Source organism: Pseudorasbora parva, chromosome 4, assembly GCF_024679245.1.
Source record: "Pseudorasbora parva isolate DD20220531a chromosome 4, ASM2467924v1, whole genome shotgun sequence".
Taxonomy (NCBI): Eukaryota; Metazoa; Chordata; class Actinopteri; order Cypriniformes; family Gobionidae; genus Pseudorasbora; species Pseudorasbora parva.
The window spans coordinates 42,897,668-42,914,307 of record NC_090175.1 but is presented as its reverse complement, the minus strand read 5'-3'; the positions used below and the strand labels follow the sequence as shown (position 1 = coordinate 42,914,307).

The 16,640-nt window shown below is 36.8% G+C and overlaps 2 protein-coding genes across 2 annotated transcripts; one reads left to right on the top strand and one right to left on the bottom strand.

The window, feature by feature from the left end:
• The first annotated feature begins 2,442 nt into the window (after positions 1–2,442).
• On the top strand, positions 2,443–4,983 carry slc25a4 (solute carrier family 25 member 4). Its single transcript, XM_067441886.1, has 4 exons — positions 2,443–2,645; positions 3,564–4,050; positions 4,139–4,279; positions 4,367–4,983. Exons 1-4 carry the CDS (start codon positions 2,535–2,537, stop codon positions 4,522–4,524), a joined length of 897 nt encoding a protein of 298 aa, XP_067297987.1. The 5' UTR covers positions 2,443–2,534; the 3' UTR covers positions 4,525–4,983.
• A 3,147-nt stretch (positions 4,984–8,130) lies between these two features.
• cfap97 (cilia and flagella associated protein 97) lies at positions 8,131–16,017 on the bottom strand. The gene is made up of 5 exons (XM_067441885.1): positions 15,792–16,017; positions 13,853–14,809; positions 13,490–13,779; positions 9,647–9,794; positions 8,131–8,637 (listed from the first exon to the last, which is right to left on the bottom strand). Exons 1-5 carry the CDS (start codon positions 15,799–15,801, stop codon positions 8,546–8,548), a joined length of 1,497 nt encoding a protein of 498 aa, XP_067297986.1. The 5' UTR covers positions 15,802–16,017; the 3' UTR covers positions 8,131–8,545.
• Positions 16,018–16,640: the final 623 nt, after the last annotated feature.

Below are 16,640 nucleotides of genomic sequence, written 5' to 3'. Positions count from 1 at the left end.
GCAAGCGCTCGCGCCAAGGGTTGCAGGTTACGCGGGCAAATCTCAAGGGCGCGTGATGTTCTTACAAGAGTGTTTTACATTAATTTAAATAAAGACATAATGTGCGTATTCTAAAAAAAGTAAATGTAATGAATCCGAACCCAAGAAAACATTTTGAAATGTTCCTAATCGTTTTCCAAAAGGAGGTTTTGTCAGATTTAATTCCCTTTTGGGGTCCGTTTTGTCTCTAACAACCTAACCAGTAATTTAATTTAAATCTTAGGCTACTTATGAGGTTTTATTATCAAATTTTATTTTAAGCGGTCAAATACTGCTTAATAAATACTACTTGTTGGGCTAATGTACTGTATGATTCTTTGTTATGAAAGATATAAGGGAATGAGGCGCTGCGTCTAATTTGCATATGAATGTGTTATTGAAGCAACATGCAATGAAAAAAGATGTGTAATAGGCCTAATTGAAGTAATAATTGACAACATTTTCATAATAATATAATATTTCATATGTATTTGCGTATTCACTTGTGTCTCCTTGATAAACACGATTTAGGTCCTGATATCCTGTATGAAATCAATGCGCTGTTTTTTAACAGAAAGTCATGTTTTGAATACAAACTCCATAACATTTTCCTGAGATGCTGATTTATAACAAACACTTTGAAAATTAATCTGATTTAACTGATAATTAAAATACTATTATATTTCCATAAGAGTGCTAAATTTGATCACTAAATTAATATCAATCATTTTAAAGACAGATGAGAAGTTGTTGTCCTGGTGAAACAAAAAATGTTTGCCATCTGAAAAGCCCGGAATGCGCTCTTTACATGACATCCAGACTTAAAAATGTGTATGGTGTATGGTCAGAGAAATCCACTAAAAGATAATGTCCACCACAATGGGCAAAAGTCTATTACTGGGTCTAAAAGTCTATTCCATATTACACAGTACGTCACACTTTAAATTCTAAGTAAACCCACCTACACCTAGGCCTACTTGATTTAACTAAATAAAATGCAAACATCCTCAATAAGAGAAACAAACACTTGTCAATCTGGCATGTTTATTAATGTCTGAGCATAATATTCCAGCTTCAAGGGAGAGAGAAAGCGAATAAAAGAATTATAGGCTAATCCAGTGACTGAGGAAACTTGCTGGCACCCAATCAAACTCATTGTGTTGTTAAAAAAAAAGAGTCCCCCACATTGTTTTTAGTAACATTCAAAACCACTTAAGAAGAATACGGCTGTATTGTAGCCAGGCAACAGACTTAACTAACAGACTGAAGGGAAGAAAAAAATGGGCAAGTGGTTTCAAATATCTAAAATTGCAATCAGAATTCGCAGGCGTCTGTGCTCTGGTGGACGCATATCTTAACACTCTACAACAATATCCACGTATAGTTATTAAACAGCAATAGTACCCACAGTTTCTACAAAAATGAATAACTACAACGGAACTTACGTAATAAAAACTGCGTGAACACACAAACAATTACCATCCAAATTTTGAAGTTGTTGTACCAGTAGCATACGTATTTCAGCATTGTGCCTAAATGATAACAATAAATAATAAATTACCGGTAAGCTTATTTTCCACTACACAATAAATCAGTGTATCATTATAAATAGCTGCAGAAGACGTCATGTGTATTTTAGGACACGTCACACGTGACACAGGTGTGAGTGCAGGTCAATGAGACCGGCAAAAGTGAGATGTTGGCCTAGCCTAGATCTTCAAGTAGTTTCTTGATCAATTTTTATGTAAACGCAGGAGGCAATCAAATGCAACACATATTGTTGCCAATAAGTTTGAATGAAATTCAATGGCAGCAATGTTCAGATATGAAACTCAAATTAATTTACGGTTAATTGTGGTAGATATTACAAGAAAAGAAAAACGATGGGGAGAGTTTATTTTTGTTCCATTGGTAATCTATCAAGAACTGTTCTATCGAATTCATTTCAATGTAGCCCAGTGTGTCTTGTATTTTAGGGTTATTTACCTTTGAATACTATGTGAATATATGTGAAACTCAATAAACAGATGGATATAATCAAAGGAATTTGAAATACCAATGCAAATTCAAATGACATAGACCTGTTACTAGACATAGACTATGAATAGCCTATCAGTTTAATCCTGGAAGCATAAATTAATTCATAGAAAACATAATTTCATAAGTAAAATTGTAGGCTATATAGGCGGAATGTTTATGTATAGGGATTTGTGGTAAAATGGCTTCTCAAAAATATGTGGGGAAATAAAATGTGTCCTTTAAACGTCCTCAATTCCATGACCCAGGACATTAATGAACTTGCGCGAGACTCATGGCCTGTGACCCGGGATATTTATTCAGCTTTGAGTTTCTGTTCGGTCCCTCGTGGATCTATCATCTGCTCCTCTCGCGATAACGAGTCTGGATATATTAAGAGCAAACACGAGCAATCGTCCATTTGAAGGGGCGTCGCCGGGGGTTCATATAGGGTGGATAGTTTTTTCGTGGTGAGATTGTCTTCCAGGAGATAGGACATCATGTCTGACGCTGTGGTCAGCTTCTTGAAGGATTTCTTGGCCGGTGGTGTGGCCGCTGCCATCTCCAAGACAGCCGTGGCCCCCATTGAAAGAGTCAAACTGTTACTGCAGGTACGTGTTAAAATCCGAACGCAGCATTTCAAAATTATGCACTCTAAAAATGATGGGTTGTTCCAACAAATGTTTTGGGTCGAGCATTGACAAACCCAACCGTTAGGTTTATTTATTAATTTATTTTCCATTAAATTTTAAACCCAACGGTAGGGTTTGTCCATATTTGACCCAAACATGGGTTGAAACAAACCAGCATTTTTTAGGATATCGAATATCCTCGTAAAAAGCTTGAAAAAAGTTGCAAGTAAGTCAAAAATACATTAGTTAAATACAAAAATGTACAGAGAACTTCATTGGCAAGTTAGTTTAAACATGTTTCAGTGAAATCAATGAATCAAACAAAATAGATCAAACAGGGGTTTTGCTGATAATTCATGTACAAATTATGGCGCTGTCCATGGTGCTACTTTATAAATCAAGTCAATCTAAGAATTGACAAAGTGCAATTTCATCACAAAGTTTAATTAATGTTATTTGGTCATTTAAGCAGTGCTTTTCTAAAAAAAAAAAAAAAAAAAAAAATCTAAAAAATGTCATACATTTACATATTTGACCTTGACGAGTTCCATCAATGTTTCCACCATAAAGGCCAATCATGTGGGTTAAGATCTTGCCTGTGAAGAGCAGCGATATTGGGTGTAAGTTTAAGGTTAAAAATAGTCTGGAGGCTGCAACCCAATACTTCAACCCCGCACGCAAATGGGGTGTGAGGCCAAGTACAGCTCGTGCTCGTGGACAGACTGATTCCCCAAGTGTAAAAAAATTCACACTTTTTATCTTTATTTTTTGTGGCTCCCTAATGCAAGAATATCACCCAACACTGAAACATGAAAATAAATGCAATTCCAGCTTAAAGCCCATATCCCGTAATTCACATGTCTTCCACTAACCAATCCAAACTGTGCTGCTTCACAGGTCCAGCATGCCAGCAAACAGATCACAGTTGAGACGCAGTACAAAGGCATCATCGACTGCGTAGTGAGAATTCCCAAAGAGCAGGGTTTCGTGTCCTTCTGGAGAGGCAATCTCGCCAACGTCATCAGATACTTCCCCACACAAGCACTCAACTTTGCCTTCAAGGACAAGTACAAGAAGATCTTCCTTGGAGGAGTGGACCAGAAGACCCAGTTCTGGCGTTACTTTGCTGGTAATCTGGCCTCTGGTGGTGCTGCTGGTGCCACCTCTTTGTGTTTTGTCTACCCTCTTGACTTCGCCAGGACAAGGCTTGCTGCTGATATCGGCAAAGGCGCAACAGGGAGAGAGTTCACTGGTCTTGGGAACTGCATTTCCAAGATCTTCAAGTCTGACGGTCTTAAAGGTCTCTACCTTGGCTTCAATGTGTCTGTCCAGGGCATTATTATCTACAGAGCTGCTTACTTCGGTGTCTATGATACAGCTAAAGGTAAGCAACTATCAGGGAACATCTTACATGGATAAAATAGATTGCGTGTTAAAAAAAAACTCTGACATTGCCGAACTCTGTCACTTAGGTATGCTGCCAGACCCCAAGAACACCCACATTGTCATCAGCTGGATGATTGCCCAGACTGTAACAGCAGCCGCCGGTATCATTTCATATCCCTTCGACACCGTCAGACGTCGTATGATGATGCAGTCAGGACGCAAAGGAGGTAAGCCAAAGGACCATGTCATTTTGGTTCAGTGCGTTTTGTGTATAAATATATAAATGGCTTGACGGATCCTTTTCTTTCCAAAAGCTGACATTATGTACAAGGGCACAATCGACTGCTGGAAAAAGATCACCAAGGATGAGGGTCCCAAAGCTTTCTTCAAGGGTGCCTGGTCCAATGTGCTCAGAGGCATGGGCGGCGCTTTTGTGCTGGTTCTGTATGACGAGATCAAGAAGTACACATAAACATTCTCCATCCATCATGTCGATTCCATCAAACGAACCCCTGAGCACTGTGTATGTCTTAAGTGTGTAGAGTGTTAACAACAAGGGCGAAATAGGGAAAGTGTACTTAACCAAGCCGGCCCCAGGGGTGGATTGTGATCATATGATCAGATAGGTGGCCACTGCACCCTCCACCACTACACTTGTAAATATATTTAACTCTACCTACTGCCCCTCAGTTACAGATGACATTCAGTCTGGTCAGAATGAAAGTTATCTTTTTTTCTCATTTATTTATTCGAATCATCCCCCATAACTCTGAGAGTCTACATGTTCTACAGTGGCTCTTCTCTTCTGTAGCTAGCTGAACACTCCCGGACTGAAGCAAGCGGCTTCAAATCAGCTGGAAAGCAGATTGTCTTGTGGTTTATTCCACCTTATGTGTTCTTTTAATAAGAATAAAGCTGAAAATACAACTTCTGTTCAGTGCTTGTGGTTTCTTTCCTTGAAATTATTTTTTACAGCCTGATTTTATGATGATAAATTTTGTTACAGCTCAGTAATTGTGTTGGACTCATATTTGTTTTCACGAACATATATATGAACAGAATTAACGAATAAAAACTTAATTTCATTCCCATATTACATAAAATACGCAATAAACAGTGTTCGGGGTCAGTGAAATGTTTAAGACATTTTGTAAAGAAATCTGTTCTTTTATTTAGGATGCTTTATATTGGTCAATAGTGATGATAAAGGAATTTATAATGTTACAAGTTTTCAATTTCAAATCAATGCTGTCCTTTTGAACTTTTTCTTTATGAAACAATCCTGCATAAATGTATCAGTTTCCACAAGCAGCACAGCTCTTTTCAACATCGATGAGAAAATGATTTGTAAAGGATCATGTGACACTGAAGACTGCTGAAAATTCAGCGTTGCTCTCTTAGACATACTTTACATTTTTGAGAAGTTTTTTACAGAAAATAGATATTCAAATTTGTACAAATAATTTATATTCCTAATTTTTTGGATAAAAATATGATAAAATAAATGCAGCCTTGGTAAGCATAAAATAAATCTGATCAACTCCAAACTTTTCAATTCAATGGCAGTATATAAATATTACAATTTCATAATATTATATTATAGTACAAGTTATTCTAAAATTATATTATAAGGCTAATATACACTGCTCAAAAAAATTAAGGAAACACAATCATAATAGTATAACACCAAATCAGTTAAACTTCAGGAATATCACCCTGTCCAATTAGGAAGCATAAGTGAATGTGAATCAGTTTCAAGTGCTTTAGTGCAAATCAAAGTGACAACAGGTGCACTGGAGAGGTAACAGCAAGTCAACTGCAAAGTCATCAGCTAGCTTGAGGCAGTACCTGCAACCCAATCAGGTTGCACAGGCAGTCCTGCTCCTTAAGGATGGCACATCCATACGTCACATGAAGGTTTGGTGTGTCTCTCAGCAGAGTTTCAAGAGCATGGAGGAGATACTGAGAAAATGGTTGTTACACCAGGAAAGCTGGACAGGGACATAGAATGGCAACAACCCAGCAGCAGGACAAATATCTGCTCCTTTGTGTGAGGAAGAACAGGAGGAGCACTGCCACAGCCCTACAAAATGACCTCGGGCAGACTACTGGTGTGTGTGCTTCAGACCAAACTTGTGCTTCAGAAACAGACTTTGTGGGGGTGGCATTAGAGCCTGGCATCCTCTAGTGCAGAGATGCCTAAACTACGGCCTGCCATTTCATTAGAGTATAATATAATTTTAAAAAACTGCCGTTGAAGTAGCCTAGACATATGCCGTTTATTCAGAATTACTGTTTGTCGTAGTGATTAATATACACCAAGCGATCTTATTCCTAAATAACAACGATTCACCTGTTTATAGAAATCACACAAGAACATTTATCCAGAGTTGTCTGAAACAGGATCACAAAGTCTTTTCAACCAAACAGTATCGTTCTTTAATAATTCAGATTATTACAGAAGTAATGGGATAAAGCTTTAAAGATCAGATATAAACCCTGATGTCTACAGTAACGTTCAAAATAGAGTAAACCACATTTTAAAAGTAACTTGATGCTTCAAATAATATAAATTACATCATTACGCCATGACAAAATGTTAAAAACTTTATTTGTTATGGAATTGTTCATTCAAGAGATTCGTTTCAAATTGCGGATTCATCCAGGGCTGCGTTCCACTCCACTTTCCGAAGCGCTCTTGCGAACTTCCCTTATGAGGATAAGGGAAGTTTATATGGATAGATAGACCCTCGCTCCCTCGATTTTGGAAGAGGGAGAGTGTCATATATGTCACACTTCAGGCAGCACTCTGCTGCCATTATGTTAAGCCCGCACACCAATTCTATACACGATGTGTCTATCGATCGATAAGTCTATGGAGAGTGGCTAGATGACACTGGCTGCAAATTAGATTTGATGCAGCTGGGGTGCGTCTAGATTTCTAGGCTTTTGTCAGAACCTCTAAGTAAATTATATGTTATTTTGTTTAGTTATCCGTTCGGAATCATGGAAGAATTGTGACCTTCCATCCAAAAAAAAAAAAGAAAAAAAAAAAGGTGATTCTCAAATTATCCAGAATCGTGCAGCTCAGTACTGTAACTTGATTTTGTTAAGATAACGTGCAATCAGCAAAAAAAAAAAAAAAAAAAAAAAAAAAAAACTTTTTACAGTAATAATATTGAACTGAAGCTCTCTGATCTTTTCTCAACCCAATCGATAAATTAAACAAGATGGCTAAAGTTATGAATTCATAAATCGGGGGAACCAAGGCTAGCCATTTTAAAGAATAATATAAAAGTTTTATACAATGCAATTTTTACTTTCGGCCAACAGACTTCAAATTAGATTTTTGATCCTTATTTGTAAAAAGTTTGGCCACCTCTGCTCACAGCTTAGCACTGTGCAGCTCGATTGGTATTTGCCAAAGAACACCAGGATTAGCAAGCAGGTTCACACTGAGTCTTAAAATGCTGTGAGGAACGTTGTGCTGCGAGCAACATCTGACTGATGTCACACAATTTTGCTCAACAAATTATAGAATGTATATAAATAAAGATTTTTTAATTTAACATTTCATTAATTGAGCTCTAATGTGTAATTTAAGTGTTCCCTTATTATGTTTTGAACACTGTTCATTATAAACTATAATCATCTTTAAAAGTATAAAAACATTACTTGATGCTGAATGCACATTAAATAATGATATGTAAAGAAATATATCATGTATAATGTTTGGTTTATAATACTAGTATAATAGCTAAGTAAAGGCTAGTAACAGTAACTAGTTACAGTAATGTGAGTCAAACAACAAAACAGAGTCTTACGCAACAATGACTACTGTGCCAGTCTCTGTGTTAGCATAACCTTGTTAGTCTTATTAGTTGTGTCAACAAGTGTCAGTCAGGCTTTTCAAAAACAGTTTAAGAGTGACAGGTGAATGACTGGGATTGTTACACTGATTGAAAAAGACGGAACACTGTCTGAGCATGTGTGGCACTTCATACCAGCATTCAAGTGTCATACAGCTGGGTCAATAACAAACCCCCTTTACTTTCGAATAATGTAACAACACTGGAAATTACCATAACATAAAGCATTTATTTCACATGAATTTGTTTCCATACAGATGTGTCATGTGAATAAATTATTCTGATAACAGCAACATTATACACAGACATTTAAGTATTTTTGTTGTCTGTCAAATATAGGCACTGGATTGCTTTTGAATGTCTCAGAAAATGGAATGTCACACTTTACAGTCCCCAAACAGTTTTGATTTCATTTATTTAGTATCAACAATATCTAAAATGTATAGAAACCACACATTTTCAAGTAATGAACAACAGATATTACATTTTTATATCACCCCACATCTAACGTGGTTTATCCAGAATGTGTCATGTTGTGACCTTCAGTCATATTTTCTACTTACAGTCAGAGCAGAGCAAGTATGTGAAAGGGACCAGGGCAAAGAAAAAGAACAATTTTGGAGATCAGGACCATGCAGGCCGCGGTGATGCCCTGCTGAGTTTAGCCTTTTCCGGTCTGGCTTTGTGAGGACTACTGCCAGGTCTAGAATTCTTCCCTGTGTTTATGGAAAGACAGGAGTTGGTATTATTATTGCTAGGATGGTGCATTTGATATGAACAATTTTGCATTAAATGTATGCATGCAGTTACAGCATTTAGCTAATCAACATGACAACAGCTGTTTGGTTGTGTTTAAATTCAGTGGCTGGACTCTTGGGGAAAGACAACCTAACAGTTAATAAAAATCATTCAAAAACCAGATGTGACTTCAATTAAAAGTACATTTATTTGAAATGGCAGATTTTAATTATCACTGAAACTAAACAAGTACAAAACAACTCATACAAGCAGATTTATGTTTTCCCAAAAGGAATTGGATGCAAACTGAATGCATTCAAATTAAATTCTGAATGAAATCTTGAAAAGTAAAAGTATATATTATATCATCAATAGAACTGCCCTGCATTTTTGGTCAAAAATTAGTTATCATTTTCATGACATTCAAGGCATCCTTTCTTATGTGGCAAAACAACTTATCTGAAATGCGTGTCATTTTGGGAAAAAATTGGAGTCATTTGTACAGTAACATGGAAATCAGTAACATGGTGAACATGGAAACAGTAAACAAAACACAGAAGTACTGTAGTTACTGCCTTTTTCCGTTTTTCCTCATGTTTTTGGTAAGTAATACAAAGCAAGAATACAGTAACTGCAAATTAGGGGTAAAATATCAAATTAAAAATGAGGATTGATATGTACAAAGAATAAGCTAATATAAAGTAACAAAACAGCCACATGTCCAATAATCTACCAACTGCTTAGGCTGGATGACAGTATAACTTTAAAGTAATTTTTCTCAGTTCTGCACTCTGCGTAGTCTGCCTTTTTGCTTTGTAGAGCAGAATAGCCCAAGCTATTCATTTATTATTTCTGGAATCTGCAGCACACAGCTGAATATGGGCTGATGTAATAGTGATGACATGCTGAACATGTCTTCATTGAAAGTGCCTCTTTCAGTATCTAAAATGAAACTTTGGCTTAAGTTGTGTTTGTGTGTGCATGTACCAGATGTATTGCTGGACTTGAGTTTGCCTGGTGGAAGATCTGTAACGCGTGCTCCCAGGTATCGGCACTGCCGCTGATAATCAGACAGCTGCTCATCTCGGGTCATACCAGGAGTGGGCTTCACAGATTCTAAACGCTTCAGGAATGCCTGAAAACACAAATATTTACACATACAATAAATTATCCTCAGTGTCTTGCAGGCAACAAATGAGTTGTTTATTCAAATAATTTGTGACTGAATTGGTCAAGGATACCTTCTATTAAACCCTGTTACGTGATCTTCATTTAATTCACTTCCTGAAGTGAATTCCCCATTTGAGCTTGCTAAATTACAACATTAATTATTAAAACATATTATTATTAACATGCTAGCCAAGAATGCCAGTTATTTAGTTTGGCCAAAATCCTTATGGAAAAATAATCCAAATAATTGTAGAATTTTTTTTTTTTGTTGCATTATTACATATTAACATATTAAACAAAAGACAAAAATAACAACAATGATATTAACAACATTAATAGTCTAATACTACTTGTTACTTGTTTTTTTAACATAACTGATTTAATTGTTTATTGTAAATAAAAATAATTTAAACATTACTTATAAATACTGCCATACCATAAAACAGGTTTACAATTTATTGCTATAATAACCATATATATTTTTTGCATTACTGTACATTAATGAGAATTTGGGAGAAAAATATGCTTAATTATCACAAAAAATCCACAATGATCCTTAAAAAAAAAAAGGCTTCTTTCTTTTTTCTTTTTATTTAGGATGAAATTTAACAAGTGAATTTTATGCGATTCACCATAAAGCTAAAAAGCTTTCAGACATCTATGTATGTACTCACATTAACTTGCCTCAAACAAGATGACCAAGTGAGTATTGGGACTACAACTATGAACTCTGAAAAACCACAGTGAACCATTGAGAATAAAAATAACCTCTGCACAAGGATCAGAATGTCACAGGCTGTCATGCCTCCGTATGTCGGGACAAACACCCCTTTGGAAACCACTCAGTAAGCAAAGCCCAAGAAAAGAGCTGGGGCTGGAAATAGAGTAAAGGTGAAGATAGAGGACAGCTCGCTCAGTGCTCTTAAAGAGAGGCTGTCTTGTACTCTTGTTCTTGTGCTCCAGCATTAGTTGCTAGGCAGTAAAACGCTAACAAGACCAGTCCTGAAGGAATATACAGTTTGAGTCATAGCTCATAGTCCCTGCTTCCATTGATTAAGGAGTATTTTATTTTCAGTTTTCTTCCAATAAAAATGTACAAAGAGGAGGATCTGACTCTGTTAGGCTCTGTGAGGAGGATGTTGCTTCAAAACGCACAGAGCCAAAGAGATCCTCATCATTTACTCGCCCTCCTTTTAATGAAATTTGAAGAGTTGCATAATCTCTCTCTCTCTCTCTCTCTCTCTCTCTCTCTCTCTCTCTCTCTCTCTCTCTCTCTCTCTCTCTCTCTCTCTCTCAAGATGAGGAAAGTACGGGGGTGAATTGAATTCTGTATAATGTCAAGACCAGCATGTGCGCAAAACTGCTTCCACCTGTCTCTTCTCGTCTGAGTCAGGTGGTTTCGGTCTCTCTGCTATCACTGGCTGTGGCTGACAGCGCTCCCCACCCCATGCACACTTTCACAGAATACTAAAATAAACACTGTCACAGAGCACCATTACATGATTGAATAATATCACCAAAAGATGTATCTGGTGATACATTCTGGGGCATCCGAGTCTAAAAAAGCACTACAAATTACAGAATCGAAACATACATTGTTTAAAAGTCTGGGGTTTGTAAGATGATTGAAAGAGAGTTTTTGAAATAAGTCTCTTACGATCACCATGGCTGCATTTATTTTAACAAAAATACAACAGAGTAATGTGAATTTATGTGAAGGCAAAGAATTTCCAGCATCATTACCTCAGTCTTCAGTGTCACATGACCCATCAGAAATCATTCTAATATGCTGATTTAGCACTCCATAAACATGTATTATTATTATCAATGTACAAAACAGTGGATAGTGGATTTTTGTGCATATAGCACTTGTTAAGGAATAGAAAGTTCAAAAGAACAGCATTTATTTGAAATAGGCCTTTTTGTAAAATGTTGAAATATTTAAATTCAATTTAATGCATCCTTGCTGAATAAAATAATTATTTTCATTAAAAAAATGGTAGTTCAAAAGTTTAAATCTAATCAAATGTTGAAGGGTAGGTCACTGCATAACAAAAAAAAGACAGGGAATAACTCCCTCTAGTGGAGGGAGAGGTAAGATTTTCTTGTTAAAGGGGTCCTATTATGCTTTTCCACTTTTTCAACTTTAGTTAGTGCGTAATGTTACTGTTTAAGCATAAAAAAGATCTGCAAGGTTACAAAGCTCAAAGTCCAATCCAAAGGGAGATTTTTTATTTTACACAATCCACTTTCCAAGAACTACAACAAACGACTCTTTTGGACTACAATGTGTTTTTTCTGGATTTTATGAAGTCATAATCTTACTCATTTAAATAATCCTGCCTACGGAATATGCAAAAAAGGGACACTTTTTTTCCACCGTTTCCCAAACTAATTCATTTGACGTTCCTAAGGCTGAAAAACTTAAGTGGTTAAAATAGAACACTGTTCCTGAACATTAAAACCCAAATGTTTATCTGTGTGCTGCACATTTTATGAAGAACAGCTTGTTTCCTGTAGTTTTTGTAAGCTCTCGCTTTTATAAGATGGTTCACTGCTCCTTGGGAAAATGAATGGTTTTGTGATTGATTACTGTTTGTAATACTTTAGGTTTCTGACAAATATCACAAATAAATGGTGGATAACATAGAAAACATGGTATCTATAATGTTTCTAACCATTCTGACAATCCCATTGTTCGGTAACATTGGAACCACCAGAACTCTTCCTAGATCTTTGCAGCACTCCACCAATCAGGCCTGTATGGTAGAGTGTGCCAGACGAAGCCTCTTCTCAGAAAAAGGCTGTCGGGAGTTTGCTAAAAAAAAACACCTAAAGGACTCTCAGTCCACATGAAACAAAATTCTCCAGTCTGATGAAACAAAGATTAAACTCTTTTGGCCTGAATGGCAAGCGTCATGTCTGGATAAAACCAGGCACTGCTCATCACCTGGCAAATACCATCCCACCAAATGCATGGTGGTGGCAGCATCATGCTGTAGGGATGTATTTTAGCAGCAGGAACTGGGAGACTAGTCAGGATCAAGGGAAAAATGAACACAGCAATGTACAGAGAATACTTATGTACATGTGATGTATATATACAAATTTGCAAACAAACTTTTTTCACGATGACATTATGGAGTATTGTTTGTAGTATTGAGAAAAAAATATATAAATTTAGGAATAAAGCTGTAACATAATAAAATGTGGAAAACGTGAAGCGCTGTGAATACTTTCTGGATGCATTGTAGGCTAAATATTAAACATTTAACAACCCAATTTCATGATTACAATATAATTTAAAAAAAACATTTAAAAAACAAAAAATAATATATGAAATTAGTTAAATAGTAAATAGTCATATTAAATAGAAAAATTGTATAAAAGATTCTTTAAATGTACTTGTGCTAAAAATGGTAAAAGATTTTCTTGATCCATAAAAGTTTGTCCTGATAAAAAGCGCTGTCTCATTACATTAAAAATTGGGCAGTGCAAAAGCATGTTTTACAGTCAAGTTGGTACTACAGTATTGCCAGACTATGGAGAGAGTTGTAATGTAAAATATGTGAAAAATAATGCATTTCTTTAAAAATCAAGCATTAAAACATTCTTGCACACCCCAAAAATAATAAGACCCCTTTAAGAATCTGAACTGACCAGGTTATCCTTCTGGATTCGCTCTTGCTCTCGCTGTCTGTTGAGGGCGGTGTGGTAAAGGCGCATAGCTGGTGCACTGCTCCTGCGACTGCTGGATTTGGAGCAGGTGGAGCTGCCACTACGCGAACGTGTCGTGGAATGGGATAGTTCACGTAATAGCCGCTGATTCTCTCGGTCGATCTCCCGTACCTCTTGATTTGAGAAGGAATAGTTCTTACGGCTGCTACCAACACTTCCAGGACTGGACACCACAAGAACTCTGTCTAATTGTTTCTCTACTTTTAAAAACACTGCAAAGGAGAGAGAGATTCTTAAGAAACAGCCAAAACAAAAGCAAACAACATCTCTATTCCTTGCACAAACCTGATCCGTTCTCTCCTTCAGAACTTATACTGCCCTGACCGTCCGAATCATCATTCACAGCAATCTCCTCAGCAACACTGGGTTGTTGTTGTTGAACTTCTACTGCCAAGGGTTCAGAGGGCAGAACCACATCAATAGACTGAGAAGGACTAACATTCGGTGTCGAGAGAGGGGTAACATCAGTGACCGTGTCTTCAGATTCTGCAACTTCATTTTGTCGCACTTTCTGGCTAGCTGAACCAACCCGCTGATGTTTCTGCGAGCGAATTGAGCTTCTTTCTTCACTACTCTGGGAGGACTCGGAATCAGATGATAATGAGCGGCTGCGGCTCATCTTGTGGAATTTACCAGCAGTTTTTTTAGGTGTTCCATGGGACAATCTCTTATGTTTTGTTGATCTCACATCATCCTCACTTTCATCCTCACTACGATGATATCCATCATCATCATCGTTAACATTACCATTGGTTTTCCTGAGTTTAAAAACAGCATGCTTCTCGTCAAGCTCTCTTTCCTCATCAGATGATAATGAATGCACACTAGATCCCTCTTCTGACTGGCTGTTGTTTATAGTCTCTGAGCTTGTGGCACTTGGGAGTGTTGAGGAGCCTTTGAAAAGTGCATCAGTTCTTTGTCGCTCTATTTTATTTTCTGTCTCTTCACTTCGTCCCCGTCGGCCCTGCGGGTTTGAACCATACTCCAATTTGGCTTTATCTTTACCGTTCCCCCCACTTTGAACTTCACTCCCTATTTGATCCATTGAAACATGGGTCTCTTTTCCTGTTCTCTCATCATGTCGTTCTGAGGCCTTCTGTTTATTGAGCCGTCCTTCCTCAGAACCATTAAGTCCACTAGCTTCACAGTCACTGTCAAAGAACGAGTGGTCAACTTCTTCCTCTAGCTCTTTGGGGCTGTACATCTCTGTGTGTCTTCCAAATGTGTTCTCATTCATGGAAACTTGAATGAAAAAGGAAAAAGAAGCTGCGGTTTAAAAAATATTTTACTACCAGCAACTGTTATAATTCATGTAGGACAATGAATTGTCTGAACTATTCAAAATATTTTCTAGAACAGTGGTTCTCAAACCAGGGCCCAATGCTAGGATTCAGCAAATTATCAAAGGGGCCATAAGGTAACTAAAAAAAAATTAAGTAAAACATAAAAAAAACGTATTTTTAATCATTGTCATCGAAAATCACAAACAACAGGAAAGTCACAGTGCCTTCAAAATTTTGTGAGTGAACAATTTTGGAGAATCACTGCTCATTTTTTTCTAATGACAGTTAAAATATTAACTTATGCAAAACCGCCTGTTTTTTAAAAAAAATGCTTTGTTTTAATTGGTTGTTGTCTATTTTTTAAAGTAAATCTTTAAACAACAATTAACACAAACACTACCATTCTGAAGTCGTATAATTAATAACAGACAAGGTCAATTGGAAAGTGGAATGTTTCTGAAAAGAATTATGAATTTTATTGAACAATTTATCAGTAGAATAATTACACCCGGTAAATAATAACAGAGTCACGTTAGACATGTTTCAATATCAAACCTATCATCAGTTTTTTCTGGCATCAGAACATCAGCGTTAGCCTACGCTTGAGACAAAGCTGTTCAGGTATCAGGAAAACGCTAAATTCACGCTCTTAAAGCAGAGATGCTCATAACACACACACACACACACACACACAAGGGACATGTTTCTATGACAAGAGCTTTAACAAACAGTTGACAAACAGCTCAGCTTTGACAAACGGTTAGCAATGCTGTCACATACATTCACGTTCAGCAGGCTCTAACGTTACGTTTAATGTGCATATTTTATTTTACAAACAAGACCATAAACCTGCATACATGCATGAAGCGAGACTCAACAACAACGCAACGCGAAATCACAACAACGCAAACAGCTAAGTTAATGCAGTTAGCAGTGCCTACCTTTTGTCATTCACACTAAAAACATGCGGGACCGCGACACTGTCAGGCAACGTCTCCAAACCACAGAGCTGACGTACTTCATTTTATTTCGATTTAATTCTCCCAAATGCTGTCCAGGAGCATAAAGGTTGAAGATAACAGTTAAAACACACACTTTCAGCTGTTCAGCTCGCAGCACAGATGTGTGTGGGCTCGATAGTTACGGTAACTAAGTGACGTCATTTCCTTAAATAATTTTGGCGGCGCATCAATAGACCGTGGCTGCGTTTAAAGGGATAGTTTACCCAAAAATAAGATGCATATATTTCATTAATCCCACCCTCATGTCGTTCCAAGTCCGTAAGACTTTTGTTCATCTTTGAAAGAAAAAATGAAAATCTTTTTGATGAAATATGACAGCTGGCCCTCCATTGCCAGCTATACGCAACTACCACTTTGACGCTTCAAAAAGTGTATAAAGAGTTTGTAAAAATAATCTAGATTAATTGAGTAGTTTAGTCCAAATTTTCTGGAGCACTTTATATGATTGACATATTTAATTTAGGTTTTTATTCACATATAAACAAAGCCACAGAAGCCAACTTGCAACCTTTAGCCTAAAGAGCAAAACAGCTAAAGCTAACATTGCAGCTGTACCATAGACTGTAAATAAATAAATTAATTAATAAATAAATAAATAAAAAGGAGACCAGATGCTGTTTTTTGTGGGGTTTTTTTGGATGTCAATGAAGATCCCCATGCATGTATATATTTAAAGGGGTAATGAATTGAGGAATCAACTTTCCCTTGAGCTTTTGATATATAAAAGGTCAAGGTATAATACGAATATCCTGTAAGTTTCCGAGCTAA